The sequence below is a fragment of the Octodon degus genome, unplaced genomic scaffold (genome assembly GCF_000260255.1).
Source record: "Octodon degus isolate 3935 unplaced genomic scaffold, OctDeg1.0 scaffold00065, whole genome shotgun sequence".
NCBI classification, from domain to species: domain Eukaryota; kingdom Metazoa; phylum Chordata; class Mammalia; order Rodentia; family Octodontidae; genus Octodon; species Octodon degus.
This window is the reverse complement of record NW_004524641.1, coordinates 5,726,817-5,747,182: the sequence shown is the minus strand read 5'-3', so window position 1 is coordinate 5,747,182 and position 20,366 is coordinate 5,726,817. Positions and strand designations below refer to the sequence as shown.

The 20,366-nt window shown below is 43.9% G+C and overlaps 1 protein-coding gene across 1 annotated transcript in view; it reads right to left on the bottom strand.

Moving 5' to 3' along the window:
- Positions 1-19,166, bottom strand: part of Wipf1 (WAS/WASL interacting protein family member 1) — a 37,211-nt gene extending 18,045 nt beyond the window's left edge. Inside the window, exons 1-4 of the mRNA XM_012515472.2 lie at positions 18,991-19,166; positions 8,226-8,314; positions 4,974-5,103; positions 296-484 (exon numbers count right to left, since the gene is read on the bottom strand). Coding sequence (XP_012370926.1) covers positions 296-484; positions 4,974-5,103; positions 8,226-8,276 — 370 coding nt within the window. The 5' untranslated portion in view covers positions 8,277-8,314; positions 18,991-19,166. The remainder of the gene's footprint in view (positions 1-295; positions 485-4,973; positions 5,104-8,225; positions 8,315-18,990) is intronic.
- Positions 19,167-20,366: the final 1,200 nt, after the last annotated feature.

Genomic DNA, 20,366 nt, shown 5'->3' with positions numbered 1-20,366 from the left:
AGGGAGGAAGGAAGGAAAGGAGGGAATGCAGAGGGAGGAAGGAAGGAAAGGAGGGAATGCAGAAGGAGGAAGGAAGGAAGGAAGGAAGGAAGGAAGGAAGGAAGGAAGGAAGGAAGCGCCAGCTAAGGAGGTTTTCTTATGGAACAGGGATAACATCTCAACTGATGTAAAATGTTCTAAAGGGCACAGAGCCTGAGGTAGATCTGCCAAGCCTGCAAAGTCTGCCTCGCCTTCAGCTACTCAGAGAAGGAAACTTGGTCTCATCTTCAGCTACTCAGAGAAGGAAACTTGATACCATTATCTCTGCCAGCCGTGGATCTTAGCTTGGGCATTCCAGCCTGGAACAGTCCTCCCAAGCCGGGGGGTCCACCGCCTCCAAAATTTCCACCACTGCCGCTGCTTCCTCCTCCAGCGCTGCCCCCTCCTCCGCCAAACCCGCTGCTTCCACCAAAGCCTCCACCGCCAGCACCTGCTCCTTTGGGCTCTGCAAAAGGAAGAACATACAAATATGGAAGTGCTCACCTGGGCGCTGCGCCAGGCCTAGCCCATGGAGAGCACAGGGAGGACGGAGGCTAAGCCTGGGGCTCTGGGGGAAGCCGGGATTTCTTCTTTCAGCTGCAGGATTTTAGGGGTGTTTTACCCCTGGGCAGAAAAGAAGGGTTTTCTTTCTGCTGCAGGTTGAGCCAGCCCACTAGGAAGAAACCGAAAGAGATGATGTTTGGTCCTCATACCCTGCTTGACTGGCTGTCTTGCGTGTTGATATCGATTTGTCTTATATTCTAAGATTTGGCAAATAGACATACAAAGGAAGAGTCCCAAGGGAGAGAGATGTAATAAAGGTGAGGAAAAAGGAAAAAGCAAACAATAAGAAGAATAAAGGAGAAATAGTAAAAAGAAAAAAAGAGAAGAAATTAAAGTATCTCAGGTTTCTCCTTGAAAATATCCTGTATTGAAGTATATTTTTTATCTGTATTTTTCACTTTATGTTTTTTCTTATAATTAAGAACAAATTCATCTAAGAATGGTGGTGCATACTTGTAATCCCAGTACTCTGGGAGGCTGAGGCAGGAGGATAACAAGTTTGAGTGCAGTTTGGGAAACTTAGCAAGATGCTTTTTTTTTTTTAAAGCAAATGCCCTAGATTCATTTTGTAGCACCAAGAAAGGGGAAAATAAAATAATGAAAGAACATTAAAAAAAATCACTAACCTCTTTATTGTTAGCATTTACCATGTCATTATTCTTTGAAAACGTGAGATTACGGAGCTATATTATATTTTAAAACATTAATGTATCATATTTTAATTAACCACTTACTTATCTAATGGCTTCCTAGGTTGATTTTATTTTTTAGTATCATAAAACCCAACAGTGGGATTAACAAACTTAAAAAATTTTGCAAACTAGGAGGGCATAATCTTTTATTTTGCCTTTATTTGTAAAAAATGGTGAAAGATTTTGAAATGGCAAACAAAAGAGAAAGAAAAAGATCACTATGTATCCTGTTTTGCTTTCTGAACTATTCTCTACTATCTTTGAGCTGTTTTGTTTCGTTTGAGACAAGCTCTTACTATGTAGTTCAGGCTGGCTTTGAAGTTCCAGTGTTCCTCCTGCCTCAGTCTCCCCAGGGCTGGGGATTAAGGGCAGGCACCACCAAGCCCATCTTGTCTTTGTTTTAAGCTAGCGTGCTGCCCAGGCCGGGCTTGAACTCACAATCCTTCTGTCTAGCCCCCAAGTGCTGGGATTACAGACATGTACCTCTGTGATCAGCTGAGCTATACAATAACTGTAAGCTGCTGGAGACTGCTAGTAATGCTAATTATACCTGTCTGAAGAAATGTAAATTAATTTGTTTAGTTCAGTGGAACCGGGTACTGATGTGTTTTACTCCTGAGTTCATTTCCGCACTTGTATGTATGATACTTTGTACTATATTTTTCTTTGAATTAGTAACATCATACTGGTTCCTTTTAGTTAATGAGTTAAATAAAAGGTTAACATTTATTTTATATTTGTGTGAGAGCTGTGATTATACCCTCTTAAAAATTAATTGCTGAATTCATGTGTGTATGCTTCTAGCTAGATGTTCACCCAAGGCCTTGTAGGTAGGGCTTTGGCGGGTGACTGGGTCCTGGGTGCATCACACGGGACACATCCACTGATGGGTTTCCAGCTGGGTGTGATGTTGGGAGGTAAAGCCAGGTGGGGAGCAGTGGGTCACAGTGGGAGTGGCCTGGAAGGAAAGTGTATCTGTATCTATATCCACATCTATATCTCCAGTTCCTTCCTGCCATGCTATGAACTACCACGTCCCTCCACCATGCCACCCCTCTCTGCAGCCAGCCAAGGGACCAAAAACTCTGCAAGCCATGAGCCAAAATAAACCTTTCTTCCTTTAACTTGGCATCAGGTATTTTGCCCCAGCAGTGAGAACATGAGCCAGTATGGGTTTTGTTTGGTTGATTTTGAGACAGAGTCTTACTCTATAGTTGAGGCTGGTCTTGAACTCGCTAGGTAGCCCAAGTTGGCCTCGAACTCACAGTGATCCTCCTGCCCCAACCTTCTCAGTGCTAGGATTGCAGGGGTGTGCCATCACATCCAGCTGTATGTTTGTATTTGTAAGGTTAAGTATTGTTTAGATTTCTGGTCCTCTAAAATTAGATCGTCTTTGAGTTAGTAAATTATATGTATAAATTAATCTGGGATAACTATATATTCACACTTCACATTTGGAAATATGTATCTCTTATTTATGTCTTTCAGATTTTGTTGGAAAGTTTTGAAGTTTTTAAACTATGAATACATTTTTGCTTGTTAAAATCATTTTTTAATTTTTTTAATTTTAGGGAAGGGTCTATAGGGTGTTCAGGGTCTCACTACTAGACTGGACTTTTGGTGATCTGCCTGTTTACAGCCTCCCAAGAGCTGGGATTGCAGGTGTGTGCCACCACAACCAGTCCAATTGCTGTCTCAGTGTATCCCAGGGGCAGGGCTGGCACGGCAGGCCCGGGGATTGAACCCTGACCCCTGCACCTGCTTGCAGGCACTTTAATCTGCTGAGCTATTTGGCTGGCCCTATTTGCTAAAATCATGAAAGGGACATTTTCCTGTTATATTTTGAAACTGGTTATTATTGGCATAGGAAATTTCATTTGATAACTAATAAGCCACTCTACTACATATTCTAAGTTAAAATTTACCGAAAAAAAATTGACCTTGCATTTCCTGGTAGACACATGGTCTACAAATCATAAAGCTTTTAAATCCTTTTTCTAAGAGGCGTGTGTCATCTGTTTTCCACAGGTAATTACTTTGATGGATGCACTTCCATAACAACATGAATTACTGACGGAGATTGCTTCTAATATTAACTATTATTTTAAAACAAGCTTTAACAAATATTTACAGCCACAAAGGATCCTTTTGTTTTAAATTTTTTTAAAGACTTTCTTGTGGCATGGAATTTTATCAAATGCTGATTTAATATCTATTAATTTGACTGTATGTTTTTTCTTATTTGATATGATGGATAAATTTTCAATCTTGTATTAAGAATAGGATAAACCTTGGACTTGGTAAATTATTTTTATAACCTGCTTAGGTTTTGGGTTTTTTTAAAGCATGGTGGTCTGTCATCCATGATCTTAAATTGTCCTCGGTGGGTTTTCCTAATTTTGGAGCTACTGTACTGACATTTAGTTTTGGACAATTCTTTGTTGTAGGTGGCTGCCCTGCTCTTTATAGAACTGCATCTCTGTGCACTGCCCACTAGGTGTCCCCTGCCCTCACCAGGCTCCCTGTCATGGTAGAGAGAGCTGCAGGCCTCCTATCCCCCACACAGGGGATTAGATCTCAGATGGCTTTTGGGCCATAGCTTGCCAGATATGGCTGACTAGCTGGGCTCATCCCAGGGAAAATCCTGTGATACTGAGAAGTGTTTTGACTGAGAGGTCACAGGGTTTCAAATCAAGAGTCCCACACAGTTCCTTTTTTTGAGGAGTGGTATGCGCTCATTTGCGGCACCCTGCCTGCTCGCAGGGCAGTGTTCAAGGACCTTATTTTAATCTTCCTCTTTCTCATTTCCTCCCCACACCCAAGTTCCCTTTTAACTCTGATCCTTCTCACTCTTTCTCTGCTCTTGGACGCTTTCCCTGAGATTTCCCCAAGCACTCCTTATCAGCTTTGCTAAAATCTATCATCTTGATTCACTTTTCCACAAAGCTCCAGGAGGTGATGTACAGAAGGTCAGTGTGTTTCCTCAGAGTACAAGGGTCATCTAGGCTGAGTCCTGGTAGTTCTGGTGGACAGTGGAAAGGGCTACGAGTGCAAAAGGCCAGTGTCTTAGTGATCAGTGGATTCCAGTCATGGCTAATCCTTTGTTCTGTTGAAAATGTTAATAAGTAGCCTTGTTTTATAGGTACTTGTTTATACATACCCTGCCCTGTAGAGCATTATTTCAGGATCAAATGAGTGGATAAGTAAAGATGTGATTCCATTTCCTGTCTCAGAATTTCTGCTAATCACATCTTACACTTGAATTACCTTGTTAGACAACAAAGCGCTTGAAGCTCACAACACACTTGTGATGTCTGTAGAACAGGGACCATTTCTACTTCACAAGTGGGAGTTGGAGATGGCACGTAATGGATGTGCCCACATCAGCTGATCCCATGGTGGGGCACTTTCCATATTTCATGTGCATCTTCCCTTCTTTGGTGCCAGGAACAATGAGTTAAACTACAGAAAAATGTTGTGAATAATTCAAAGAATCGCCATTGTGTATGTTTCAGACAAAGAATTATTATACTGGCTTCCTGCTGCATTAGAGGAGAATCCAAGCCAAAGCGGTGTCCTACAACGAGTAGAACAATCCCTTATTTTGCTAGCTTTGCAGCTGTTGTGAAAAAAAAAATATTTTTTGGAGGAGGTGTAGAGTTGTTAGCCATAAGCCATGGAGATAGCTTTTCCACTTACTGTCCAATATTGGTGCACTTCTGTCATTGGTGACTGTCTTCTTTAGTTTCTTCCCTTTGCTGATGTCAGACAGAAGAGCATTTCTCCCAGCCTGCTCTGACTTATTCAAAGTAGGCTTCTCTGTATTGGCCTGAAAGGAAAGCACACAAATGTGTTTGCAGCTCTTGGATTAGAAGCATGTACTGCATTACTCAGTTGGACAGGCAAGGCGCTGCAAGTTTGCTATTGAGGTTCTTAGAGATGGGCTATAAATCCTCCACAAATTTTGACTTAGACATTTGAGAGCAGAGGCAGCAGTAAATTGCATTCATTTTCAAGGCAGGAAATCAACTAAAAGTCTCTGAAAATTCAGCCCACAATCTGCCTGTAATTAGTGGAGCCAAGGTGGGGGTGGGGGCTACACATGATAAAAGAGCTTGCAGTCTCAGTGTTCTGCAGGGCACTGTAGGCTTCATTCTCCAGGGTGTGTCCCGCAGGATGAGATTCCTTTCCCAGCTTGTAGAACTAACTTGGTGCAAGGGGAAAACGGTCTCTAATAAATACTAGTGGTTTTCATAACTCACTGAAATTTCTGAAAATAACTTCTTAGTATTTTAACAAAGATGCTTAATATTTAAGTGAGATTTATGAGGTATAATTTACATTTGGTGAAATAATCCTTTTGAGTTTACAGTTTTGTGAGTTTTGACATAGAGAACATTTTCATTTTTCTCTAAAGTCGGTGTCCCTTCGGTTACTTGTTTCCGATGTTTAATCCATTTGAAAATGTAGTTTAGTGAACCTATAGAGTGGACAAATGTACTGCTTTCAGATGTTTGGGGATGTTCCTGTATGTCCACAGTTCTGGGAAATCAATTTTCTTTCTTCAGGGTCATTTGGGGACAGAGACACTAAGAGTCCAGCACATGGACTGGGAAGTATCTGCCTGTGTCTGTCACACTGGAACCTGGCTTGGCCTCATCTGGGCCCAGGGAGGTCCGTCCTGCAGACTCGAGAGCTCTCCTAGGCTGGACCCTGCCCTCCTGGATGGATGTGCTTTCAGATGGGCCAGGGAGGTCCAGGACAGGAAAAGCTGGAAAAGGGTGGGACTTGCTATCTCATCTATTCACCTGTTATCAGAGATGGAGACCTTAGAAAAATCCTGAAGTAGGCTACATGGAATGTATATCAAATTGGCAGTGTCTTGAAACAATTAAATTATAAAAGATTACTTGCTTATGGTAATGATAATAATATAGCTTTTACACTGAGCCAGGCACTGTTTTCAGTACCTTATGTGTATTATTTCATTTAGCCCTCATCAACTGTAAGTTGTTATTTCCATTTCACAGACAAGGAAACTGGGGAACAGGGAGATTATTTTTAATTAATTAATTAATTAATTGGTACAAGGTCTCACTGCACAGCTCCGACTCATAGTGGTTCTCCTGTCTTAGCCTCCCCAGCACTGGGATTACAGGCATGTGCCACCATGCCTGGTTTTGGTGGCCAGCATAGTGCACCCAGCAAGGCATGCAGTACTGGGGATCAAACCTGGGCTCCTGAGCTTGCCAGGCAAGTGCTTAGACTGCTCAGCTACCTCCCTAGCCAAGGAGGATTTACTGTTTGCCTCATAATCGATCCGGAAGGGGAGGAGCTGGGATTCAAATCCTGACAGTCGGACTCCAAAGTCTTCCTTATAATCAGAGAGAAGGTTAAATGTGGGCTCCATGAGCCCCAGCATGCCCTGGAAGCAGCCTGCTTAGAGCTTCTCTGCTGTCCTTTCAGAAGGGCCCTACGTATCAGCTTGCCTCTGCCAGTGGTTTATCCTCTACTGTTCTCACTCTTGTTTTTTACCATCTGTTTTCATTTTAAGAATGAACATAAGCCAAAGCTTAGGGAGGTTAACTGGCATGCCACACTGGACCTCTAACAATTTGGGGTTAACAATGTCCAGTGGCTTCCTGTTTAGCTTCAACATTTATTCTGATACCTGACCTCCTCCAGTGCTAGCCTCTCTCATTTGGTGGATCAGAGCACTTAACTGCACCAGTCCACTCGGCAAAGTCCCATGATGGCCACCAACCTTCTATATCCTATTTCTCCAGGATCTTGCTTTGAGTTATGCAATAAAGAATAGAAATTACTTGATAGGATAAACGAGGGTACCTCAAACTTTAATCATGCCACCTGTGTCAGTATTTACCACTTTTACCAACCCAACTCAACATATTATTTGTGATAACTATTTTTCAGTGAACACATTAAATTAACTCACCGTTAAACCCTGAACTTGATGTGCTAGTCATATTTTTAGAACACACATTAAAATACATAAGCATTAAATTCAATAGATTAATCCATTACTATCCAGCAGTGGTGCACAACTCACGTTTTGGGAGGAACAGAACTCAGGCCTGCCACATCACAACTCTTCAACCTTATCTACATAAAAGCTCAGTTTTAAAATTCTTTTTTCAATCTATAATAGGTGTTAAGGAGCAATGAATTTTTGTAAAATAAAAAGGGCTGGGGATGAAGCTAAGTGGTAAAGCATTTGCCTTGCATGTGCGAGGCCCTGATTCAGTCTCCAGTATGGCTGAGTGATTGATGAATGAAAATGACCTCAATTTTCCTATATGAAAGTGAAGGGAGCACCAGTGTGAAGCTTCTGCGTAGTGCAGGCCCCAGGTACAGGGGAAGCCCCAGGAATGGTGTATGCCTGGGAGTCATTTCATACCATTGGGTGGCTCCCCAAGCAGCATTCGCTGATTGTCCCATAGGCCTCTGGAGGACCAGGTGACTGCAGTGAAGAAATTCCCCTGAGAAGCAAACATTTAAATGCAAAGACAGGCATGTGAGTGTAGGTGGGAAGGGTGCTGGTGGTAGGGCTAAGGGCTCACGAACAGTGGAGAAAGGGGGGAGGGCAAAGGAAGGAAAGCAGAATGGATGAAACGTACTGTGCATAGTGACCTGGGTTTCTGACTGTCCACCCAGGAGTGAAAGGCTGGATGCTGAGCGGACACAGACCACGCTGGCCTCAGAACAGCTCCTGCAAGTCTCCCATGATGGGCACCAAAGGAAACCAATGGAGTGCCATTATGCTCATACAGTGCATGGCAGCAGGCGTTAACCAACCAAAACTTTCATGGTGTTTGGATTCTCAAGGCCTCAGGGGTGGGCTTGCTCTGGGCCCGGGCAGAGGCTGCTGTATCACGCCTGTGCCAGAATGCACACACAGGTGTAGAAAGAGAATGGAGAGGACATACTCACCAGTGCAAATGTGGGTGGCGGTGGGGGAGCCGGTGGGGGAGGGACAGGCATCTTGGGCAGTTATCCTTTCAACAGTCTTGCTGATAAACCTATAAAGACAAAACACAGCATCCTAATCACTCTCCCATTGCTAGGACTTAATACTTAACACCAACAAATTATCTAAGGAGAAGCTTGTTTAGGCTCATGGTCTTTTTAGAAGTTTCAGTATGTAGTTGGCTGGTTCCAGGCCAGAAGCAGAATGGGGCCGGACCTGCTGTGAAGGAAAGCTGCATGTTCCTGTGCCTGTGAAGCAGAGAATGAAGGAAGGAGCTGGGAAGGGAGCTATTCTTCCAGCCTGTGTCCCCGTGACCTGCCTCTTCTGACCAGAGGCACCTCGTAACAGCAGGTCAGTCTTAGTACCCTTATGATCCAGGCTTCTTCCAAGAAAGAGTCTGGGAACACAAGCTCTTGGGAGGGACACCTAGCTTTAAACTGTAACATTCTTCCCCAGCCTCTAGGATTCATGCACATCTCTGGATGCAAAGTGCATTTAACAGCTGCCAAAGTCTTAGCAGTTCCACCACTGCATGGAAGTCCAAGTCAAAATTTCCTGAGATGTAATGCAAACTCTTAGCTGTGAGCCCCTGTAAGAATCAAGAAGAAGTTAAACACTGCTGACATGCCATGGCGCAGGGTAAACATTCCCATGCCAAAAAGGAGAAACGGAGATAGGAAGAAATAGGACCAAAGCAAGACTGAAACACAATAGGGCAAATGTTAAATCCTGTAATTCCATGCCCAGCACCGCGGGCAAGCTATGGTGGGATGAGAACTCTAAAGGGTCTGGGAGGCCCCCTGCAACTTGGTGGGCTCTGCTGCCAGGTCCTCTCCCTTGTGCCCTGCCCGGCGCCTCCAACGTACCGGGGTCTCCAGTGCACTTGTGGCAGTCATATACTAGACTAGTAACACTGTCCTAATCTTCCCTGCTCTCTCACAAGCAACAGCTTGACTTATGTTCAGCTGTTCACGGGGATGGAACTACCTTTCTCTTCCTTACTTCTCAGGAGCAACTGTTCTGTCTGGAAGGTCCCTAGCAGGGGGAGCCTCTGAGACATAGTGCTTGAGGATACTGGAAGCCAAAGCCAGCTGCTCAATTCTACCCCACCACAGCAGGCCGCAGGAGAATGAGATGGCCCTAGGCCTGTGGCCTGGTAAGTGCAGGGTTTTCATCAGACTGCTAGAAGTGTATCCTAGCCAAGTCTGATGGAAAACAAGTGCTCCTCCTTTTCACTCATCCCCCAAACAAAATCCTTTCTTGCTCTCCCCTGCCTCAGCACCCCTTACCTGGTTTTATTAAAATCTGAGACCCCTGTTGTAGAGTTTGAGCCTTGAACCAGGCCTTCCTGAAACAGTGGCCACTGGAGTGACATAATTTCTATACAACATGGGTCCTGAATCTCAAATAGCAGAATTATTTTCCTTTATTCTCAATAATCTCCTAATTGCAGAAAACTACTTTTTAGAACTTAAACATTTAGCTTAAGCACCAAAAGGTGGAAAATACAGGCCTTGAAATAAATGCTTTCTATTGAAATGAGGCTGGCTTGCTCTCTGTGAACAGAAATGGAAGGGAAAAGCTAAACGGACATTGCTAGACTTGTCCCAGCTGTGCAGAAACAAGAATTAAGACAGTTGGGAACAGTTCCATTCCAAAGCGGGCTATCAAGCAAAAAATAGCGTTTTAAGACATTCCAACACTGCAGCAGCAGCTGCCACTGCCAGAGAAGCAACTGGGTCCAGGCGCAGTACTCACCCTGGCCCTGAAGCCTGAGCACGCAGGCTCACACAACCCTGCTGAAGACAGTGAGCCTCGGAGAAAGTGAGTCGCTCGCCAGCAGGCCCCTGGCAACGGCCTTCAATCTTGTCATCTCGGTCGCTGCTCTTCCATTGGATCACAGCGCCTAGCTCTGTTTTTTTGAGCTTTTTCAGGGAGGCAACCTAGTGCTACTAATTAGGCTGTACTCTAAATAAATTACTATTTTAGACAAGGATTCACTTCAAATGTGTCCTAAATTGGTCTTTCCTGCATATCAACAATCCATCTCCCAGGGGGCCAATGGGGCACTGTGAGCGGGGTTGGTGCTCCCTGTGAAGGGGCCTTGCCAGGTGCAGAAGGACCATCAGAGGCCTTGGAGCTGGGTGTGCCTCAGCACTGAGAGGAAGGGCAGGCTCCAATGCTGAACGCAGGCCTGACTGTGAAAGAGGCTGGAGCCAAGGCAATGGAGAAGGTGGCCTGTCAAGGCAGGGCTAGGTAGCCTGGTCTGCTTGCAGGCCCGAGAGGTGGGCTCCATGGCACAGCCCCTCCATGGAGCTGGTGGATGCGACGTCTCCCACAGCTCCCTCTTGTTTGATTCCATGTCCAGCACTCCTCCGCCTGTCATCCTGAGATCTCTGTATCTAAGAAGGAGAGGATTCTGGCCAACTAACAGGAATCCCCTGTGGGCTTGCTTCTCATGACTCAGCCTCTAGCTGCAGAGATAAAACCAAGCTACTTCTGTCCTGCATGTCTTGGGCCACACCAGAGTGGGGACCATTTTAGGGAACTGCACCCTGCAAGGCCTTAATTATTTTATACTTCTCTGCTGTTGCAGGTTTAGTACTAACTGTACTACTCTACCTGGCTTATGAATAACCTGGACTACAACCAAAGGGGGACTGCTGATTCTGTATCCACATGGCTAGTGGGAGTGAGGCAGCGATGGCCTTGGTCGGGAACAGAGCCAGTCTCAACATCATGGCCAGAACAGGAACAAGCAGGTGAAATCAAGGCCTGGGAACAAGAAGCTATCAAAGACTCTGGGGTCTTGCGAAGCAAGGCTTTCTACTCCTGGCCAAATTAGACAAACGGGGGGAGAGGAGCAGCTGATGAGTGCTCCTACTTTCCAAGTCCTGGGAAGAAGTAAGCATTCTATTTTTTTTTAGTGCAGGGTCTACAGAATCTCACTACACAGGTCGGACTCATAGTGATCCTTCTGTTTTCAGCTTCCCATGCACTGATATTAAAGGCATATGCCACCACACCCAGTCCAGCGCACCCTGGGGGTGGGGCTGGCATGGCACACTGGGGATCAAACCCTGGTCCCTGTGTCTGCCTAAAAGCCACTTTAATCCGTCTTTCTACATAGGATGATGAATGTTGCCACCTTCCCATGCCTGCTGCCCTCCAGGTGAACGACTTCCATGCCCACCCCAGTGCTACAAGGCTGCCTTGTACCCCTTTCCACTTCCTAGCTGAACTTCTGGGTATGGCTTGACATTTCTAGGCTGGCCCTGGAGGGAAGTTTGTGAGAAACCCCACTGCTACCTTGTTCCCACATGGATTTAAGGAACTCCACCATCAGCCCCACTTCCTGGCTGTCTTTCTTCTGGACTGTGGCCCTTACCAGGTCTCCCTCACTACCTGGCAGAAAGCAAGGTTCTCACCGAGTATGTGTGGAGTGAGAACGAGGGACGACATCAGCAGGCAGGCTGCTTGCCACAGGGATGGTTCTTAGCACCCCTCCTTGCGCACTGTGAGGTTTAGGCAAGGAAAGCCCTAGCCCAGCGTTAAGTACCGAGACTTATTTTTCTAGTAGCATAGATTTCCCCAATGGAGCAAAACACAAGGCCTGGGGAAAGCAGCAATTTCCCTTTTCCCAGAGTTAACAGCCCCACTCAGAGCCAGAGATGGCCTTACAGAGGGTCTTGGCACCAGACCACAGAGCCTAACAGACGAGGCATGCTTGTTTGGATCCTTACACTCACAGTACCTATGAGTAGAATCCGGGTCTTGAGAACTTGGGTAAGAAAGTACATATTAGCCAGGGAGTTAGCTCAGCAGGCATTAGCGCCTGCTTGGCAAACCTAAGGTCCTGAGTTTGATCCCCAGTTCGAAGAAAAAAATCAAAAGGTATATTATTTAGCATTTCCTTTCAATTTCAAATGCTGACCACCAATCAGTTCCTGAGCAGCCTTCCCCCCCCCCAAATGAGGCTTTCAGTTTTTCACATCATCTTGCAACTGCTGCAGATCTCCTTTGAAATTCTGATGCTGAGATGTGCTCCTAGATCATGTTGCTTAAATTAATGACAACAAATTATATATTTCAATGTAATCAATTTTGTTTCAAGTCCTTTGTATTGTGTTTTATATACTTCAAAACAGTCACAGAAGGAGTCCTATGGTGGTTTCAGGAGTGAGAAAAACAACCACAAGACCTAGGTCAGGGGAATTTGGTTCTGAATCCTTACTCTGCCCCTGATGGGCTGGGACAAGAACTTAATCTCTCAGAGCTCCCCCTTCACATCTGTTAAAGGGCCTTGGTGGACGGGCCTAGGATTTGTCCTCAAGGGTGAAGATAGGCCCTGCTGTGGTGCATGCTGCTGAGCACATGACAGACTAGGGGTGGCCTGGGACTGAGCAGGGGGGCTGGACTCTGCCCATGTGGCTTGGGCTAGAACTCTGTAGGGTGGCCTGGCCACAGATCCCTGAGTGAGCTGCATTTCTGTCTTCCCTTAAGAGAGGGGAGCATGGCAGAGAAAGAGGCTCTGTCCTGGGGCCAGCAGGAGCCCTGGGACAAGGGAGAGGTCCAGTGTGACAGGTCTCCAAGTGCAGCCTGTTGTTTCCTGCATCAGCATCCACTATGCTGTTTGCTTCCAGCCCAGCAGCTGATCCCAGACCTACTTCTTTGTACAGCCCGGCCTTTCCGCCCGCACAGCACTGAACTTCCAGGAGATTTACTTCTTTGTATGAATTATTAAACAACTTTCATCATGGGGGGGCATATTTCTTCAAACTTTCACCTGGCATGCAGAGAAAACTCGTGTGGAAAAGGCTTCCGGTTTCCCACACAGTTAGGGGACTGCCTTCTGACCCTGCTACTTCCCATGCTGAGTTTCCAACCTCTAGTACCTCAGAATGTGGCAGTCTGGGGATAACGGCCTTAAAAAGGTGACTGAGTTAAAAGTGAGACTATTGGGATGGAGCGTCCAGTACTGCTAGCATCCTCACAAGACGAGGCCGAGACACCAGGGATGTGCACACGCAGAGGAAAGACTGCAGACATGGTAAGAAAGCACCATCCACAAGCCAAGGGGGGGTCCAAGGAGAGAACAATCCCACCCACACCTTGATTTTGAACTTTTAGCCCTCAGAATTGTGAGAAAACATATTTGTACTATATGGACCATACAGTGTGTGGGATTTTGTTATGGCAGCCCTAGAAATTAATACACATAGTTTTAACAGTGTACATATGTTTATTATCCATTGTGGAGTCAGGATAATGGCTTTTGAATAAATTATCTGTCAATTAATTGATTTCCCACCCAAGAAATAGCTGGATTTTCACATATTAAGGAAAAAAAAATCAGCCTAAACCCTGATATGAGAGTGACTGTCAAAATTTTATTTAATAACTAATGAATAATGAAAAAATCATCATATTTGAGGTGAAAACTTGTTGAAAGGAGGGGAAGGAGCGGACAATGAATCTTTTTTTAAACATATTTAGCACACGGTCTACAGCGTCTCACTACACAGATCGGACTTGTAGCAATCCTGATTTTCAGCCTCCCAAGCACTGGGATTATAGGCATGTGCACTATGTGCCCAGTCTCATTCACAATCTCAGCACCCCCTGGGGGCTGTCATGTTTTATCGAATCCCCAGCCCCTATATCTGCCTAAGCAGGCACTTTAGTCCGCTGAACTATCTGGTCAGCCCTACCAATGAAACTTTTAAAAAGGGATTGACTCTATGAATTGAGAAAACAGAGCACAGTATTTTGCATAAACGTCTTGAAACTACAGCAGAGGTTCTTTGCTGCGTGTGTGCGTGCCCACACACCCATGAACAGCGTATACAGCAATGTTTAGAAATTCTAGGATGTCCTAGTTCTGTGAATGAAACAGCTGGCATCACTGGTTTTACTATAACATTATTAACATCATGGCTTAATACGTTAGACAGCGTCACATACTGATTCCAGACAGCTACGTCAGTGATGGTGAACCTTCTGGGGCTTTCAATGATACAAACAGCCCACGACAGCACACGTGCCATAGGTTCGCCACCACTGAATTAGGGCACCTTGCAGCCTGGACCCATGTGCTAACCGTGAAATGTTAGTTACCAAAAGCACCTTGTGAGAAAGAAAACTGGTTCCCTCTGTCCTCGGAGGGGTCACATTCCCCTAACCATGTGGACACCAAGAGGCTTGGCTACAGCCCCCAGTGAGGCCAGACTGGCCTTGGGAAGCTCATGACATTGTCAATACTCTAGGAAAGCAGAACTCACACTCTAAAATGATGGAGCTCAGGATTATGAGAACTGCTAGTTATTTAAATAAAGTGTTTCTTAATTTTTGAAGATAATTTGTATCCATACTGGAGAATGACTAGGAGATTCCCAATAGTCCCAACAGAAACAGAAGGTGGGATTCCAACCCTGGGGGTGGTGAGGTTCTATTAGTGTAGCCAAGGATCAGCTTTACGCAGCTATGTTTTATCGTTACTCTGGGCTATTTGAAAATGTAAAGCATTTTGCTTTACAATTCTTGCCAAAAGCCATCCTTAAGTACTATCTTACTTAAAATGGACAGAGTAGAAGTTAGCTCTCTGCCTAGGTTGATTCCATACAGGGGTATTTTATTTGCTCTGTGAAAAGGGGTGAGGTGGGGAAGGATGGCACAGAAATAATCCAGTGGGACAGATCTAAAGGTCTCCATGCTTCCTGCCCTCATTATTTTCTATTCCTTTACTTACACAATCATTTTTTACTTTATAATGCAGCTTTCTAGCTCATAAATATAAGCACACAAGCCCTCACCCACCTGCTCTGCTATGCTTTCCCCATCCACATGTGTTTGACTACAAGATAGTAACAGAAATAAATTTATAATCCGTTACTCAAGTGTTCTCATAAATTCATACTGAGTTATTAAAACCATAAAAAAAAACTACAATGGCATTAATTACTGACAGGAAATTAGCCTGGCATGCTGGCACATGCCTGTAATCCCAGCACCTGAGAGAGAGGCTGAGGCAGGAGGATCCATGTGAGGTCAAGGCCAGTCTGAAGCACATAGCCAGACCTTCTACACACACTCAAACACACACACACACACACACACACACACACACACACGGAAAATAAAAGACAATCCACTGCAAGGTACATTCAAAAATAAAATCATTTAGCAAGCTCAAATTGCTGCTAAAATACTGAATTTTTAAAAAATCACATAACTTGGGGTTCCTACTCAAAATTATTCTTGATTCCATTCTTTAAAGATTATAGGATGCAAACTGAGTTGGATATCTTTAAGATCTGAAAGCCATTAGAACTAATTAAGACGAATTTGGCTTTGTTCTTTAACTTCCTGTAAAAATACTCAACAGGAAAATTGATGCTCGCAGTAAACCACAGCCATCCTGTTTCTTCAGCAGGTCTTTTCGCAGCTGCACATGCCCGTCCTTTCTGTTTTGTGAGAGTCACTGCAATACTCCTCCTCCCCCAAGGAAGCATGTCTTGCCTGGAGGTTCATAAACTCTTAGTATCTTTGCAGACAAGCCTGTTGCTCCTCCCGCTGCTTCTCCTCTCCTCAGTTTGAAGGTCCCTGCTCAGAGCAGGGAGGCCATCTGAACAAAAGAGAAAAGAGGAGGCAGCAGGACCCACGAGGAAGCAGAACAGGAAGACAAGCTGCTTTCCTTCCTACGCAAACCAAGCGCCTCCCCTCGGATTGCTGGTGCTCTCCACGTGCCCACAGGGCCCCCAGGCCTGCTGTGTGTGGAGTCCCTCATTTCTCAAAGTGAACTTGCTCTTTTCCTGGCTACACAAGATGTGCTCCTCTTAGAGCTTTTATTAAGGTTGATTTATTTAGGGGAAGGGTGGAGAAGGCATTTTTCAAAGAATGTTTTGCATTGGTGGCACCAGGGATTGAAATCAAGGCCTTCACACTGAGCTACATCCCCAGCCTCACCCCTCCCTTTAAAAAAACTTTCTTGGAGCTAGGCTCTTGCTCGGTTGCCAAATTGCCCAATTTTAATCTAAGAGTAACTACAATGGGAATTAGGGTTAATATGCAGTATTTTAATGTGCTAATGATATGTATTTAAAGTTTAATACAAATTTATGGCCATAAAGACCCTTTTGGTAGTGAAAAATGAAGCTTAGATGAGTGACTCACCTACCTGTCATTAAATTAAGGAACCAGAGGGGAAACTTTTAAAGTGTCAGTTTTCCTCCCACTATCTCCTATCTACTCAAAGAATTCTGTTTTAGTGGCTTAAATGCCAAAGGTGACATTTTCCTAAACTGTCAGCACCATACTTAGTTGACCCAGAAGAGTAAGATTTGTCCCTGTTCGCAGGTACACACACATATGTATATACATACACCACCACACCTGATATGAAGACATCTTAATTAGAAATTAATCATCTTACAGATATTTACTGTTGTTGTGATAATTGAAGCACTGGTAGTCCCATATTCCCAGGACCAGAAAAGGACCTCAAGAACTTGTATGGTTTATCATGTTGACATTAGACTGCAATTAGTGAAAAAATTCTTGAAATTCAGAAAACATCTTCCATCCCCAGCTGTCAGATGGCCTGGAGCACATTACTTAGCTTCTTGAAGTCTAGTTCTGCAATTAAATGGAGATTATAATAGTACTGCACCTACTTAATAGGGTTATAGAAAAGTTAAATGAGGCAGTGCTTAATACTATTAGCCATTTGTTAAAAATTAAATAAGTAAAAGCAAAGTGTACAGCATATACTGCATGGTCAGTACATGTTGCCATTGTTCCCCTATTTAGCCATGAGAAAGAGAAAACACAGGTGACTTAATCCCCAGCCTGCACGCGTCCACCCATGCAAGCCTCTGCTCCACAAACGGAAGGAGCGCGAGCATAAAGTACGGCTTTAGTTTCTCAGAAAAGTGCATGTATGGAGACATTTCTTCTTCTAGCTTTTTTTCAGTTTTAATTTTCAGGACTGAGTCACAGAACAGAGACAAAGGTATTTATGACACTGGACAGAAATGTTTTTTGCAAAAGAGGCACATTATGACAATTGGAAAGTCAACACAAGTCAAAAACATAACTGTATTACAAGTGAAAAGCACAGAAACCTCCAAAGTAAATGATATATTCATTAACTGTTAAGCAGATTTCACAAAGGCATAAAGGCGAAGGGTCCAAGAATTGGGGAGCTCATTCCCCTTATGTCTAAGCACAGGTTGGCAGGCCAGGTCTAGAATGCGATTTCCTTCATTATCAGGGCAAAACAGCTGCTGGAATCCAGGGAATAATGTTTAGCATGGGAGCTTTTCTGAATATTCCATCTCCCCCAAGAGTAGGCATCAACCTTCAAAGTGTAGATAGCTGCAGTTAGACTAGCGGAAGAGCTGTGAGCAAGCACCCTATGCACCCACTGATAAACTTCCAAAGAACATTAGAAAAGCTGGCTGTGAGGTAAGGTAAACCATCCGGTGATGGCAAAACTTCAGGAGCTTTCAATGATACAAGAGCCCACTGCAGCATGAGTGACCCTCTGCAGACCTTAATAAGGAAAGTTTTGACATCACATTATAATTCAGAAGAAACAAAATGGTACGAAGCTAACACGTAATACTCTAAGCCACATGCTCCAAGTGAACCCTAACAGTAGGGTTCCATACTAACAGACCCCAAGCCCTCTCCCAGCTTCCTGTCCTCCTTTCTGACCATCCTGTCTTAGTCTTTTCCTGCCACTAGACTTTCTTTCTACAGCTGTCCTATTATTCTTTAACTACAGTATTTCTGCAGTCTTTTCCTCATCTCTATTTTGTACTATACACACTACAAAATGTATTTTGCCCTGTACATATTGCCAATTGTATTTTCCCATTACATTATTGAAAATAATTTGTGCTTATCTGACTCAAGTTGTACATGCTGCCCTGGTTTTTTAAGCCTTTATTGAATATTTTTCTAAGGAGAAAAAAGGAATGTAAATCAAGCTACTTTTCCCACATATCCTAGAGAATTTTTTTAAAATATAAAACATTTCCTTAATCCTTCTGTATGGGTCTCTGAGTACATCTTGAAAATTTAAATTATCATATTTATGCCAAAATTTAATCATAGTAAACGTAAACAGAATTTGATTTACAATAGCAATGTACTACCGTTCTTCAGTGAGCCCAGAATTATTCTAAAACACCATCTGTCTTCTTCCTAGCATACTCTGCTTAGAAATGGTTTAGTTTGGGAGTTGAATTTAACACATCTACAGCAATAGGACAAAATGGTTTTGTTCCAAGTACAGTGCTTGATACTTTGGTCTGAAGCAGCCAAAGATTCTTTCTACTTTAAAATATTACTCTTGCTAGTCAAACTAAAGGTAGCTGTGTGCACACCCATACCTTATGCCAAGGCCTCCTGGTCTGAGCTCCATCTAAGATGGGAAAGTAGAAAAAGAAATTTATACGGAACCAAATTTGTTCAATGGCCAAAATGTTGCTTAGATCTTAACTCAAATTCTACCTAAAATGTTGCTTAGATCTTAACTCAAAACACAAGCTATGACACACTCATAATTACTATAGTGGACAATAGGACTAAATCACATGATTTTTCTAACTAAAAAATTATCTAACTTTATCTCACCATGCCATGGTTCATCAAAAGTCCTCTTTAGTTCCTCCTTCTCTCTGATAAAAGAAATAAATTTAGCTTGAATACAATTTTTCTTACCGTTAGAGGGAACTATAAGAAGGCATGATCAGGGACACAGGCTGACAGAGAGCAAGCGAGACACGAGCCAAGAGACAGATTCATTCCTGAGAAAGGCATCATCTTCTAAGACATACGTGGGGTCGTTTCTGGGCAGCCATTTTGGACAAGCTGCGGCCTCTTCTTCAGTGTGACACACTGAGTCAGAGGCAGACGTCCTTCTGTGGTATTCGCTTCCTGTCTGATTAATTTGTTGTTTGTTCCTTCCTCCTTTGCTTCAGAAAAAGAAACTAGGTTGCTTTTACTTGAGAAGCAAAGAAAAAAAATCTAAATAAAAAAATTAAATGTTTTTCCCACAAGGTATAAATAATATAGCCATTTGGTGTGGTTGCAACAGGAGTGCAGTAGCACCTCTATCCAGGTAACAGTCTAACTGTATGTTAAACACCTCTCCATAAAAACATAATTGTGTATGGGACTTGAGATTCCTCCAAAAGGATTCTATATGAAAGCACCACTCACTTCTGACTTTTCCACTTAGTAATAAGGAGAAGAGTCACTCAAGAAATAAAAGCTCTTGAGTACGCTGGTAATGAGTCTGAGTGATCCTTCCTCATTTACCGAGCAAGCGTTCAAGTGTGTGGGGAGAAAGTTACAAATGCAGGTGAAGAAAGCAGCTCAGGTGGATGAAGGCAAATGAGTCTGCAATGTGGTTTGTGTGCCTAAGTCAGAAGAGATGATACACAGCCCAAGTCAGCTGAGGATTCACAGCTCCCCAAACCAACACATTTGCTTTCTGCCCTCCCAACTTAATGGGGTATCAATAACTGTCCCAGGGGAGGCTTGACAAAAGCCTACAGGAAGTGAGGCCAGAAGGCAGAGTTAGACTTTCCCCTTTAATGGTCTCTACGAGGTGGGTGGCAATGGAATATAGGTGGGCAACACCATGTCAGAATTCTGACTTATGTACAGTATAGAACAATCTGAAAATGCTATTTTTTTCTTGACACATGTAAAGATTTATTTAGACTTATAACTGTAATGTATGCAATGTAACTCTGAGAAGTATACTGCTGGGAGAGTGAAAACAGAAGCATATTTTAAAAACTAACTTTACTGTAAAGTGTGCTGATTGGTTCCTGATTCTGCTGGGCTCAGAGCAGAGAGGCACATGAAGACCTGATGTCAGCAAGCCTTCCCTTACCTGTAGATGTCTGCACTGGGCACACCCCAGCGTTCTCAACTCAGGCTGTGGCTGGAAATTTGCAGAAGCAGTTTGAACTGAAGAAATTTGTGGGGAACAGTGGGTGGGATGGTAGAAGGGCGGGGATTCAGTGGGCGTTGACTGCGACACAGTGCCTAGAACACCAGAAGAGCTCCTACAGAGGAGTACCAGG